The 13,746-nt window shown below is 42.8% G+C and overlaps 1 protein-coding gene across 1 annotated transcript; it reads right to left on the bottom strand.

The window, feature by feature from the left end:
- Positions 1-3,431: 3,431 nt before the first annotated feature.
- klf5a (Kruppel like factor 5a) lies at positions 3,432-13,029 on the bottom strand. The gene is made up of 4 exons (XM_068720525.1): positions 12,709-13,029; positions 10,619-11,669; positions 9,450-9,509; positions 3,432-6,577 (listed from the first exon to the last, which is right to left on the bottom strand). Exons 1-4 carry the CDS (start codon positions 12,871-12,873, stop codon positions 6,399-6,401), a joined length of 1,455 nt encoding a protein of 484 aa, XP_068576626.1. The 5' UTR covers positions 12,874-13,029; the 3' UTR covers positions 3,432-6,398.
- Positions 13,030-13,746: the final 717 nt, after the last annotated feature.

Here is a 13,746-nt window from a genome sequence, read left to right as displayed (position 1 = left end):
AAAAAGGCCTCCACTTCCACACTTCAAGTGTGAAAGCAAAAGGATTCCGTTGTATCCTCTGAAGGCCCACGCTGGGTGTCACCCTGAGTGTTTAGCAGGAGCAAAGATATTTGCCTGATATGGAGGAAAGCCTAATGGGTTTGTCCTTTGAACTCATTTTACATGCATCGGAACTGACTCAAGGAATAACTAACTTAGGGTGGCTCGAGACACTCAAAGTAGAAGCAAGAGTTGGACTAAAGACTTCATTTATTACCATAACGTTTGCTTTATCGGGAACTGTGGCTATCATGTTGGCTTGTGGTTTGAAGGATTTGTCATCTTTTTCTTATTAGTTGCTGCAGAGTGATGTTAAAACTCCCTGACAACTGACATACACTGTTATGTTTCACATGGTGAAGCAGTGACCAGGAATTCAAACTTGACAAAGTAAATTAATAAAACATCTTGTGATTGTGAATAAAACAAGACTTCGCCCTTTCAAGCAGCAGCTGAAACCACTTAGGAATGTTTTGGCTCTTTGGGTCTTCATTTCAAGTGTTCAGTTTAAAAATGAGAGATTGTGAAATCACCATTTTTCTGAGAGTGTGTTTCAGGTGTATAGCCACAGTACATTTTATTTGTGTATGTTGACTTGTATAGCTGTATCAATGCTGTCTGCACTGAGCACAATTCACTGGACCAGAAATCCTCTCACTCTCTGTGCATTGTGTACATGTATCCTGTTGCTTGTAAGTACTCATCAGGTATAGAGCACATGACAGACTACACAAGTCAGCTTCATTTTAGATTGCCTTGAGCCTCGCAAACCAAGCAGTACTCCTGGAATAAACCAGACCCGGTGAGGATTGCTTCATGCCGGTTAGTTTGTGGTCGTTACGTCACATATATAGTAGGAAATATGAACCATGTGAGCTTGATATCAATTTAAATAATTATGTTTTTCTGCAACATAGTTTCCCCTTTTGTTTCCCATCACTGCAAGTAGCTTTAATGGTGAAAAAGTCCCATGATTCCACATTTAAAATTCATCCTGATCAGTTTGTAATGAGCGGTCCAACAGCTGTTACTGTTACAGTTCAACTAGACTTTGACAAGAGAGGATTATGGTTAGGCAAAAATCCTCAAACCTTAAGGCTCTGATCATTTTACTATATATTTGGTTTAGTGGTTTGGTGGTGGTCAAATAAAACCAGAAATTAATCAAATCACAAACTAAGTGTTCCTGGGGCCTCTGGGGGTCTGGGGTCCTGGTACCAGTTGCCCTATTTGTGCAGTTAATATATTATCTTTAGTTGAAGCTAATGTTGAGCTGAGTGAAATGCTGCATTTATGTTGTGCTTTTACCTAGAGGGCTTTACTCACAAACACACAGAGAAGGCAGCAAGCCGCCATGCAAGGCGCTGGTCTTAACCATCATGGGGTTCAGTGTTTTGCTCAAGGACACTTCGACGTGTGGTCAGGAGGAGCCAGAAATCGAACTTCCGACCTTGCGATTAATGGACAAACCTGCTGAGCCTCCGGCCCCCCAAAGTGTCCCTGGTCCAGATAGAGCTCAGGGTGAATCTCCAGTGTTTGTCCTCACAGCAACTCCCTCTATGGAGGACTTAAAAGGTACAGTCCCCTATTGAGAACCGCTATACTTCAAATCAGCAGCCACGATGAGGCTCTGATATTTGATTTTAAACCTCTAACATTTTCTAACTGATGACTACATTTTTGAAAATGAACGTAGCGTCTTGGAATTAAACCCTCCTAGATTTCTGATATCATCTTTTTAAACTTTGTGATAGCATGTCAGCTGTTCTGGTATCACTTCAATCTCTGATAACAACATGTTCTATTCTGAGAATATTGGGAATGGTTGACTTTGGAGGGAGCTGCATATGTGTGTGTGTGTGTGTGTGTGTGTGTGTGTGTGTGTGTGTGTGTGTGTGTGTGTGTGTCTATCCGGGCTCCCCGTAGTCCTTCTATTGGTCTTCTGAGTGGGTGGTCTGTTCCAAGAGAGGAGCACTGGAAACATTATACCTACATACACATACACACACACACACACACACACACACACAAAGGGAAACTGGGAATCACACCAACGCAGCACAGCAGAGGGTGGAGCAGGCAGGAGCCTTCTTCCAGATGTGTGACATTAATTTAGTTGATCCAAAACATGAACCGGTAGCTCCCACTCACTCATCACCACTGTGTGTGTGTTTGTGTGAAACATTCATCCTAACTTTTTAATATTCTCACACTCAGAAATACACCTGCAAGTCGGCATTTGGAGAGAGGGAATAAAGATAAGAAAAGAAGAGAAAGGAGAATAAATGTCCCCCTCTTGAGCTTTAGGTGGAGGAAAAGATGGAGCAGAGAGGACTAAAGGGAGATGAGGTGTGTATATTAAAAAAGGGGGAAAAGATGAGGAGCGGAGCAGGTTATGTGAACAGCCTCCACTCTGACCCGTGGAGCTGCGCCCCTGGACTTTCATACAATACTTTCCACCGGGGAGAAGAGGGGGATACGGTGCATGGAGAGACAAAGAGAGAGAGAGAGAGAGAGAGAGAGAGAGAGAGAGAGAGAGAGAGAGAGAGAGAGAAAATGAAATTAAATCAGAGGAGCGGAGGAGGAGAACGAGAGGAGATGTAGGAGGACGGAAGTGGTTGATTGGGTCCCCCCAGAGATTCTTTTGTTTAGATTGTTCTGCATTTCACTTCTTTCACTCTCTCCCCTTCCACCTCCCTCTTTTCTGACATCTGAGGTAGATTACAACAGAGACCCTGGGTCACATTTATGACTTAAATCAGGAACATATGGTGTGTGTGTGTGTGTGTGTGTGTGTGTGTGTGTGTGTGTGTGTGTGTGTGTGTGTGTGTGTGTGTGTGTGTGTGAGCGCACACGTGTTTGCATGTCCATTTCAATGCAGTGGGATTCCCCTCCGGTCCCTGAGTGGTGGTCAAATTTATTTTCTTGTCCATTGTCTCTTGCTGGGACATCAAAGGACTATTGTTTGTTGATCAGCAAGGGTCCTGCAGGTTACTTGCAGGTCTCGGACAAGAACACTTTGCCTCTCCTTCACATCTTCCTTTGGTGAAACTGAACTTTTAAGCCCGTCGGATCTCCGCAGAAAATCCCAAACGGGGAGGATCAGCGCTTCCACAGAAACCATGTTTGGATTTTAAAAGATTAAATTGTGGTTATGTCTCATTCGTTTCATTTAGGCCCTGGCGAGGCTTGTTTTAATGCACCACAAACACCACACTCTCTATTTGCACAGCATGGCTTACTCTTCAAAAAAGTGCTTTAACAAAAACCTCATGGACAAAAAACTAAATGCAACACATATTGTGGTTGCTGCCACACATAAGCCTTGAAATTCAGTCATTGTTAGAGGGTAAAAGAGGAAATCTCCCCATTAACTTCAGCACAAGAGCACATCTGTAAAAGTGTCAGTTGACTTTATTGGGATCGGTTTCACTCAGTTGAAGAAAAAACAACTTTTGTCTTTGGAACGTTTAACTAGGAAGAAAAACAAATCTACAAAATAAGTTGTTGGAAGGACAATATATAAAACAATGGCATCAAAATATCTTTGACAAGAAAACAAAACCAAAGAAAAAAGGCTCAAATATTTTTGGATGCAGGGCATTTTACTCTTTTTGCCCTTTTGTTTACAAAACAATAACAAAAGAGGGAAAAAAAAAAAGTCAATAGTTATTTACAGTGCATATATTTACATTAAGGCATTTTTGCTGGGGAGAAAGACGGTTGATCTAATACAACCCCCACTTCTACACAATCAAATAAATAGTCAGATTTACCATGATACATTACAGTGATATATTATCTTTATGCTACCTGCAGTGAATGAACAAATACAGTTATAGGTGCAGGCAAAATCACACCATCAAAATGGACATTCAAATTAAAGGACAACGTTGACATTTTTTCAAGTCAGTCTTAAAACAATTGTCTCATGCAACGAACACTAAAGAGATTTTGATTGATGCAATTGTTCCTCTTGTGACGAGATCCGTTCTGATTTCAGTGCAAGCGATGTTGTACACAATCTTTGTTTTAGTGTAGAATGACTTAAGCCAATGTTACTGCGCACCTAAAACTAAACTCAAATGGGTTCTTTGCAATGTTTCTGTCTTTTTAGTACTTTGAACTCCCTCATTGTGTTATTCCACACAACAGCTCAACAACAACACTAGTTGTGTTTCCATCCGATTGTCAAGCAAATTTTAAGCTTTTTTTGAAATGTTGCAAAACAGAAATGCAAATAAGGTGCGTTTCTATCAACTGGTTTGGAGGGAATAAACATCAGTAGTTGGAGGTATACTCCCAGTTAACAGAGTAGAAGAAGTAGAGGTTGCAAACCGGAAAAAAAAGTCGCCTTGGCTATTTAATCGTCTACGAATAAAAATACAGCTGAAATGCAAAATATTACCAGTATATTTGTCTGATTACTACTTAAATATCCGATAACATAAGACAAAATCACCTATTAAATACAATTTCAGTGAGATATAGGGATCTATTTTTAGACAATGCATATCTTGAATATCGTTTGACATCAACGTTTTTTCGACAAAGTCAAAAACCAGCTCAAGCGAGTGTCGAGTCTTTTTTTGTGCAATTCAGGGAGTTTTATCACATTTTTCTGTTTCCCTACAGATTTTCCAATGAAATACTTCAAAATACACCTAAAAATATGTTTATGGAAACACAGTGAATGTCTGTCTAAGACGGAATTTTGCACTAATGACTGAAATATGATGACGCCTCACATTATGTTTAGCTTAACATAATGCATTTTTACGAGGACCGTCGATTTTGTCTCCCATCACTTACACTGAAAACGTTTTAAACAAGGATCGCTTGAGGAACACTTGCAGTAATAAATAACTATTGTTGTGCTCAAATGAGCATGTTGTTTTGACAAAGACTTGGAAAAATGTGAACGTATCTTTTAATAAAACATACGTCCATGTTCGACTGACTGATAGAGCCGAATTTTAAGTTAGTTGTGTACAGAGTCAGAGAGTGAAAGCCCCCAGAGAGAGGGCTGTCATTTGAATTCTAAAAAGTTCCACATGATCTCAAGATGTCTGTGAAGTGGTCTGGCCTGGTGAATCACAATGAATGATGGGTAAACCTTGTAATTTAAAAAAAGAAATTAAATTTCTTCTAGAGATTTCAATAGATTAAGAAATAAAAACAGCACCACGTGTGTTTTAAAGGACTACGTTGATCACAGCTCTGCTACCACTGAACAAAACCACATGAATCAGAGAAGGAGGCACTTAATAAGGTGTTGGTGATGAAGATGGTACTTTGGTTAAAACATCTTGTAACACAGTAAAAAAAAAAAAAAAAAGGCTGGATGAGATAGATGTACAGTAATTGTATTTTGAAGACGCTTAAAACGTAAGCATGTGCATCAAATACGGTCAATTCTGTTTAAACTGAATGAATTCTAGGATGTGTCTACCGGTTCTGCTCACATTTCTCTAGTAGGAGATCCATCGAAAGACAACATGAATAATTCATCGCCTAATTGCTGCTCTTTAGAAACCGTCCACCTTCCTCTGTTTCTCAGTCGTCCTCAGATCTCTTCTCGCTAAAAACTAAAATCTCTTCATCTCCACCCCTCCCTCGTTTTTTCCTGCACTATCTTCCCTCTCTCCAGAGTATAAATGCCTTCAATTTTTAATATCTGAACAGCAATGATTTGTGTGGCGTTCACGGACAATCAGTCCAGTAGTGATGATGATCGTTCCAGTAGTGAATGAGACACATGGGCCAAAAAGGCTCAGACTTACATGACCAATTCTAGTGCAAACCAAAAGGATTTGGTTAAAAAAATAAAATAAAAAAACTGGATATTCCAATTATATGAATAAACTAACAAACCAAAGACTAAACAAAGATTTGGCTTGACTAGTATTGCAAACAAAAGCTTCTCCTTTATATAAAAAAAATGATGTTAGAGAGATGAGACAAAAGATGAACAAGTTTTGAGTGCTTTCATTCCAGTCACACAAAGTCCAATTGCACTGGAGACACATTTTGAAGCTACCATTTCCTTTTTGTTATTATTTTTTTTCTTCTTTGTAATCGTCCAAAGAAATATATACCAAGTATACCTGGAGGTTAGGGGACACAGGACTTCATCTGCCCATTATCTTTCTACTTTACAACCTCCGATTTGTCCTACTTTGGAGTTAAGAGCAACACGCTTGTTAGGCTATCGTACCGTTTCAGCGCAGGACAGCAGCACCGGGAGCAGCTGTGGTGTCATCGGGCTTGTAACATCACTGCTGTGGGAGATGGAGTGAGTGCTTTGCGTGTGTTAAGATAGTGCTTGTGAATTTGTAGTGTGCGCGCGCAAAACGCCGCTAGTTCTGGTGTCTCTTCATGTGCAGGGCGAGGTGGTCGGATCGGGAGAAGGAGCGCGAGCAGACTGCGCACTGGAAGGGTTTGGCGCCCGTGTGCTTCCGGAAATGGCGCGTCAGCTCATCCGAACGTGCGAAACGCCAGTCGCAGCTGTCCCACGTGCACCTGTACGGCTTCTCACCTGCAGGAAGGGGAGGAAAGAGTAAGCGTGACTTAGTGCGGCTGCTCTCTGAATAACTGAGCACACAGCAGCACTGAGCTGAGCATTTCATGTCCGATCGCATGATCTCCAGCGCTCTATAAATGAACAGAGATGTGTCAACGTGTTGTTGTAAGAACTGATCATTAAAACAGACGTTCCCTGAGACACATGATTCATACAGTTAGGTGGAGGAACTGGGAAAACAGGCTTTACAGAAAAGTCCAGTTGTCTAACAACATATACAGTCAGACTACTGTCAGACATTCATCAAGCACTAACGCTGCACAAGTTTCCCACAGCTGACTCATCCGCATTGTTGGGCCTCTGCCTCTGCGCATTTCTCTTTGGTGGAAGTAGTCGGCTTCTCTGTAACTCTGTCATTCCATTAATGTACAGCTGCAGCACCAGGCATTTTGTGAAAAAAACAAACTAAAAAACTAAAACTTGTGTGACCTTTCTCCTTCAGCCCACGACTCAAACCCCCAACCCAGCTTAAAGGATTTGTTCATCCGGTGGTATCCATCCATGCAGATAATTTCTGTGACATTCGTCCAGGTTTTGAGATATCTGCCTCTGACGTTTGTGCCACCACCCAAATACAACAAAAGGTGAATGGAATTGTATTGTGGCATTAAAAGAATTAGACAACATGAGCTCATTACACCCCAAAGACAAGTCTCAACTGGAAACACATTGCTACTAGCTCTATGTATTTAGCTGAATGGATGTTAATTAAATATGGCCAGTTGGTAAGGAACTTGATTCTTGCTGAGCTAAATCACCCCTTTTTATCCTTCTTTCTTTGCTTTTTTTCTGCCTTTTTGGTCCCTTTTTTATGTGCATTAAAGACTAGGTGAGATAACCTCCTATTCAGGTTATCACATTTGTTTGCTTCTCCATGTAATTGATTAAAGATTACAAAAAAGATTAACTTGAAAGATTAAAGAGTGCCTTACAAGTGAGCCACAGTGCTTTAAAAGCAAATTATAATGGAATCAAATAGAAACTGTGCTGTCTGCTTGGAAGTTATTTCTTCATCTCCTCCTTTTATCTATTAACTTATTTCTAATGATCAAAAGCAGGGTGGGATATACATAGAATATTTGTAATTCTGCTGCAAATCGCAAATAAGAATTCAACAACTGTGTGTCTTTCCAGGAACATGCCCCATAAGTTTCCATTGAAATTCATAATAACTGAGGTAGAAGCAATAATCTAAGTGATGTAGATCTCAAAAACTGGACAAATTAAAACTATCTGAATGCTGGATACCATTACAGGGAAGCAAAAACACATGTTTTTTTTGTCATTTGTGTGAACCAACCCTTTAAACAAGCACAGCAAGCAATGCAGCCTCGCTAAAACAACAACTGTAATCCTGTTACGAAATTAACCACATTGTGGTTAGAAACACACACCTGAAACTGAACACAACGAGGAGACACAATGAAAAGACAGAAAAATAGAGAGAAGTGAACTGAGCGAAGTGTTCAGTTCTTACACTAGCAAAAACATGTACCCACACACACACACACATAAACACACACACTTACGCACACACAGACAGACACACAAACAATCAGGATAATGGATGTTGATGGAGATTAGAGTGGGAACTCCCACAGGGACCCAAACGCATTAGGAATCATCTCATACAGATTACTGACAGGTGTGTGTGTGTGTGTGTGTGTGTGTGTGTGTGTGTGTGTGTGTGTGTGTGTGTGCATTCAAGCAGCTGAATAAGAGAAGTAGAATGAGTAACAGACAAAGATAGAAATGGGGAGGGGTTGAAGGTGGGAGGACGGCACAAAGCAGAGAAGAGGATGATTAGATAAATGAAAGCGATAGAAAATAAAGGGGAAAAAAATAACTAAGCGGGACTGACAAATGCAGAGGAGGATAAGGAAGTTCCTGCTACATCCCTCTTTATGTGTCGTGTCCTCATCTTGTGGTCTATAATAACTGCAATAACCACAATCAGCCTGCAGCATGAATGACGCCAGAGCTAATTGTCGTGTCATGTTCCCAAAACTGAAATGCAAGGCACGCACACCCAACGATGTTCTGTACTAACAGTTCAGATTCATAAGGGGAACAAAACTCTGGATCGTAAAATGGTAAGAGTGAGTTGTGTGTGTGTGTGTGTGTGTGTGTGTGTGTGTGTGTGTGTGTGTGTGTGTGTGTGTGTGTGTGTGTGTGTCAAGATGAGTGAGGAATGCGTAGATATCAACAGAAGCTTTATTGTGTTAGCTGGAGTGAGGTGGGGCCCAACACCTAAGCACTTGTTTGTTGACTTTGCTCATTTAAAACTAATAGTTCAAATCTAAATGTGAAAGAAGGAGACAGATTGAAAGAAAGACTAGAAACAAGGGGACCAAAGAAAAAAGGAAAGTGCACACAGTGATTACTGAAGTGGAGAGATTAGGATCAAGACGATCTAAGATATTTTTGTATCTGCACAGACGGATCTTGTATATATTTATAGTGGCGAACAAGCCACAGACGCATTTTAAAGCTTTTAAACATGGATGTCTGAACAAGCATCGGTATCTTAAGAGAGAGAGAGAGAGAGATGGCACCATCCGTCTAGCGCTGACCACATAGTCTGAGAGTCATCCCCTGGCAGAAGTGTGTCACTTCCACCTGTTTTGATGGAATAGTATATTGGGCAGAGGATGGGAATGGGGTAGGATACATTTACACACACATGCCAGGAACACAACACTCTGCCTAGCAACATGGTGCCAGCGCAGATACCAAAATACGAGTCATGTGGGCAGCGTCTTTTTTTTTCTTCTTTTTTGGCGAGTCCCTGTTTTAAAAAGCTGCATTAATTAGAGGAATGTCTTACCCGTGTGAGTCCTGAGATGGGCTTTCAGATGGGACGACTTGGTGTAGACTTTCTTGCAGCCTGACGACAGACGGAGAGATAAACACAAACAGAAGGCTTAATCCAAATGCAAATCATTCACGTGTCACATATGTATTTACCCAATAAACTGAGCTGTGGTGTGACAGAAATGTGAACTAATGAGGAACAGAAGTTGTTTGAAGTGAGATATAGTAAACTTGTGTTTTTGTAGCTGACTTTCAGTCTTATTTGGTATTTAAACTGTTTACAATCAAATTCATTAAACTGCATGCCGCCAATTGCACAATACTTCTGTTCACTGCACCTGTTAGTTTGACATCGAAGTCGAGATATGTTAAGCTCAGGATTACAAAACCTTTTGCATTATACACTGTTATTCTTCAGGTTTATTCAGACTTTAAATAAGGAAATGATAGAAGTTCATGTATTGCAAAGATTTAAACAGTGAGCAGCAGCAGCAGCAGCAGTGTGACTAATATACTCTTGGGTAAAGTGTGGATGCGTCCTTGTGTGGATATGATGGAATAGAAGTTAGACATGTGGAAACATGCTGCAGGAGGCTCCGCTTAAGCCTATTTTACACGGTGCCACAGGCTAGTTGACATTACATGCCCTACAAGTAGCTGCACATTGTACAACTGCAATCTGAGCCCACGATTTAAAGCGTGACTGAATGCAAATGATGTGTTGGGGGGGAAAAAAGATCAAATGACTTAAGGAGAACATCCATTTAATGAACACACACGCAGGTTCATTTCACAAACATACCAGTGATTGCTTTGAAGCCACAACAATGTGTGAGAACGCACAGCGGAGAGCGCACAAGACGCTTGAGGTGAGACAATAAATGAGAAGAAGTTTTTAAACCAGGTGGTTAATTGAAAGGCGAGGATTGATGTTCTGCATTGTCGAAGTGAGTTAATTCCAGTTCAACAGGAGCTTGGCCGTGGCTGTAGTACATTTTGTGACTCATGCGTCTGGGAAAGTCATTCTATACACAACAAGTCATTTATTTTTTTCAAATGCACGGGCGTCTTAAAATAAAGCCGGTTTTGTGAGTGACTAGACAATTCACCTGACCACCGCACAGTGTAAAAATAAACACACAACAGCGACAAGAATCAGCGTGCATATACAGTTGTTCTCACCTGGGTAATCACAGTGGTGGATCCGCCGTTTCTCCAAGTCCGGGTTGTTCCTCCGGTTGTAGCGGGCAGGCACGGTGGTCTGAGCTGGGGTTGGGGCTGCGGTTGCTGCGGGTGCGACTTGGCCTGGGACCGGAGTGGGACCTGTAGTGTGGGGCAGAGCCAAGCTGCCTGGTCCAGGGGTGCCAACTGACAACTTGGAGGCGATGGTGGCTGCGTATGAGGGAGGAGGGGACATGGTGTGGAGCAGCTCCTTCTGCCTGTCAGGGCTGCCGGGCTCCGAGCTCGGCGGAGAGGGTGGCAGGTAGGGCATCTGCTGCTGGAGGAAATGGGCATGAGGATGTGTGTATGCCCCGCCGCCCAGGCTACAGTAGGAAGGCTTGGCAGTCTGCTCTTGTTGAGATGCAGAAGAAGCTACCGGCAAATTATGGAAAGGCGTGTGGATTGTGGAAGTGGAAGTGTGTTGTATCTGCTGATGATGATGATGCTGATGCTGCACCTCCATACCACTGCCATGGTGATGGTCCAAGCCGGAGTTTAGTAGCTGAAACAGCGAGCCGCTGTTGTCATGGTGGTGGAGAGCGTGCTGCTCGTACTCGGACGACATCTCCTGTTTGATGAAGACTTCTGGCACTGAATCGTCGCTGCGGCTGCCTCCCGACTGGTTGAAAACACTGGTGAAGTCCGGTAACCCTGTTAGCGTCATGTTAATGGCTGAGGTGTCCATGCCATGCCCAGACGTGCTGCAGCTACTGGCAGACGTCGTGTTGGGACAGTGCAGCTGTATGTTGGGGGAGTAACACGGGGAGGCAGATTCTGTTTTGATTTGGGTGAGACCGGTGTGGTTCGGGTGCTGACACAAGCCCACCCTCAGGTAGGCAGCGTCAGGGAGGTAAAGATTCATGTTGAGGGTGTAGGGAGCCCCGGTGTGATCGCCTGTGAAGAAGTGATCCAGTGCAGACGCACAGTCTCTCTGCGACTTCTGCTGGCTGTTTGCATGATGTGGAAGGGGAAGAGACTGAGGGGAGAGATACCTGTCCATTTCACACTTTACCTGTGGATGAAAAGACAAAAAAAGTCTGGGTTAGAAACGTCTCATTTTACGGTCTTAAAGTGAACTAGTGAAAGGAAATTTATCGAGTTGGACTTGCTTCTTGTCAGTCACCATGAAAACTATTCTGAGGTGCTATTTCGAGAAGACAAAGGTTTGATAGGACAGTCACCGCTAAAACATTTATCAAGTAGTCATCAATAGGCAGTTGCCACATTCCCTCTCCGGCTGCAAGGCTGAACTCAAAAACCCGCAGGCTGTGAGGCCAACAGTTGAGGATCAAGCCAAGGAAATCACATCCAATACTTATTATATAAACACATTTGGAAAGGTGCACATCTGCGGCTATGATAACAGGCTAAAGAAGCAGCCTGTGTGTTGATCAAACTGGCATCACAGGTGAACAACTTCATGCCAAATCCTCGCTCGCTCTGTGCTTCGCGGTCTCATTTCTGGGAATCTGCAGGCAGGTATAAAAGTTAAGAGAAGCCATGCAGCAGAGGATGAAACGGCAACATAAAAGGGGAATGGGGAAACACCCATGCCTCCCAGTCCGCTGCAGTAGCAGTAGCAGCAGCAGCAGTCTGGGGATGGGCTGCTATTTCTAGGCTCCTGATCCTACCAGCTGTTCTATTGCAGCTCTCTCCTCTGCTGCGCAAGTTTCCTGCTAACTGGGGACAGAGTTGCCGGGAGCTTTCTGTCCGAAGCTGGTGTCAGTTGTTGTCAGCGTGGTATGATGGTGAGAGGGGTGGGTGGGGGCAACAACTGGTGGCCAACTGGCTGGCATAGAAAACATGCGGTGAATGCGTTTTGCGGGCGGAGCCGCTCGGCTTCACGTCCAGCTGGTCTCAGCCTGCTCGCGTATTACCGCAATTAATGCAAAACTAAGTGGTCATCTACAGCATTACGCAGCGAGGCCGGTGGAAATTTGGAGGCCAGCAACAACAACAAAAAACAACAACAACAAAAAAAACACGATCTACAACCTTTCTGCCACGCCCATTCAATGAAACGCATCACTAATGTGTGTAGTCGGTTTTACCTGCGTGTAGTCATTAAGTCCAGTCTTGTCCGTTTCTGTGATCTTGCAGTCCAAGCCGTACAACGCCGAGTCCTCCAGGTGGAAAGCAGCGGGCAGAGTCGCCTTCTGCAGCGGGTAGAAGGTGTCCTCCTGCCCGCCGCCGCTCATCGCGAGTGTCGCGGCCATGAAGCTCCGACGCAGCACCGCAAATGAACGCTCGTCCTTGTTTATGCAAAAGGAAGGATGCCTCAGCGTGCCGGAGCGAGAGTGGAGCCGACGAGGTGTTGTGCGCGTGGTGGAGTTATTAATGCGTGTCTGTCTGCTACATCTCCTTCCACTTGTTTCATCCCTCCACCGGCCCACGGACAGTTTTCTATCTCTGCTGTAGGGGCGGAGCGGCCCAGTGTAAATACTGCACATGCACCGCCCTCCAAACCTTTTTAAAAAAGCCTTTGATCATTTCATTCACTGGCCACCGCCCTACGCTCCATCTAAATACATTGACAACAGTGTCGTAAAGTGTGCACAGTACCAGTCAGACCGCATACACATCCATAAAGAAAGTGACGGTTAAACGCACCTAAAACATGATTGTTTTTTTATTCTAGTGTTTTAATCTCATATTTCAAATGAATATTGATAATGTATATAGAGAGAGAGATCCCAGGTGAAAGGGGTAAACAACATAACCACAATGAAACTTCCAGTTGATTCATTACATTTAGGCAATTTTTTTTTGTAATTCAAGTTTTCAAATATGGAAACGTCGCATTATCTCATTAAATATCTGTTGATTTGCATACATTTTCCAAAACAGAAGTTTGAACACTGGATAAAGCCATGTTCAAAACTCTTGTTTAATTTTTATGCTAATGAGACATTACCTAATAACCTTTGGTGAATTTAGGAGGAATCTACACACACAAATAGACAATGCGTAGTAAAATAAACATCTAAATATGATATGAATAAAATAACTTTTTATTTGGCCATAATGTCATAAAGACAAAATTGTAGCAGCAGTAAAGACTCAGCAAGTGAGTCTCTCATTAGAGCCTC

Source organism: Cebidichthys violaceus, unplaced genomic scaffold, assembly GCF_023349555.1.
Source record: "Cebidichthys violaceus isolate CVI_PGR_0920_01 unplaced genomic scaffold, fCebVio1.0.p SCAF_10, whole genome shotgun sequence".
NCBI classification, from domain to species: domain Eukaryota; kingdom Metazoa; phylum Chordata; class Actinopteri; order Perciformes; family Stichaeidae; genus Cebidichthys; species Cebidichthys violaceus.
Note: the sequence above shows the minus strand (reverse complement) of the source record. Positions and strands in the feature narration are given on the sequence as shown.

Bases quoted from the DNA above. Each gene is read 5' to 3' on its own strand.
- klf5a (XM_068720525.1), bottom strand. From the start codon at position 12,873: ATGGCCGCGACACTCGCGATGAGCGGCGGCGGGCAGGAGGACACCTTC. The intron at 11,670-12,708 runs GTAAAACCGACT...TTTCATCCACAG, and splicing joins GACTTAATGACTACACGCAG to GTAAAGTGTGAAATGGACAG. The intron at 9,510-10,618 runs GTGAGAACAACT...GTCTGTCGTCAG, and splicing joins CCACCACTGTGATTACCCAG to GCTGCAAGAAAGTCTACACC.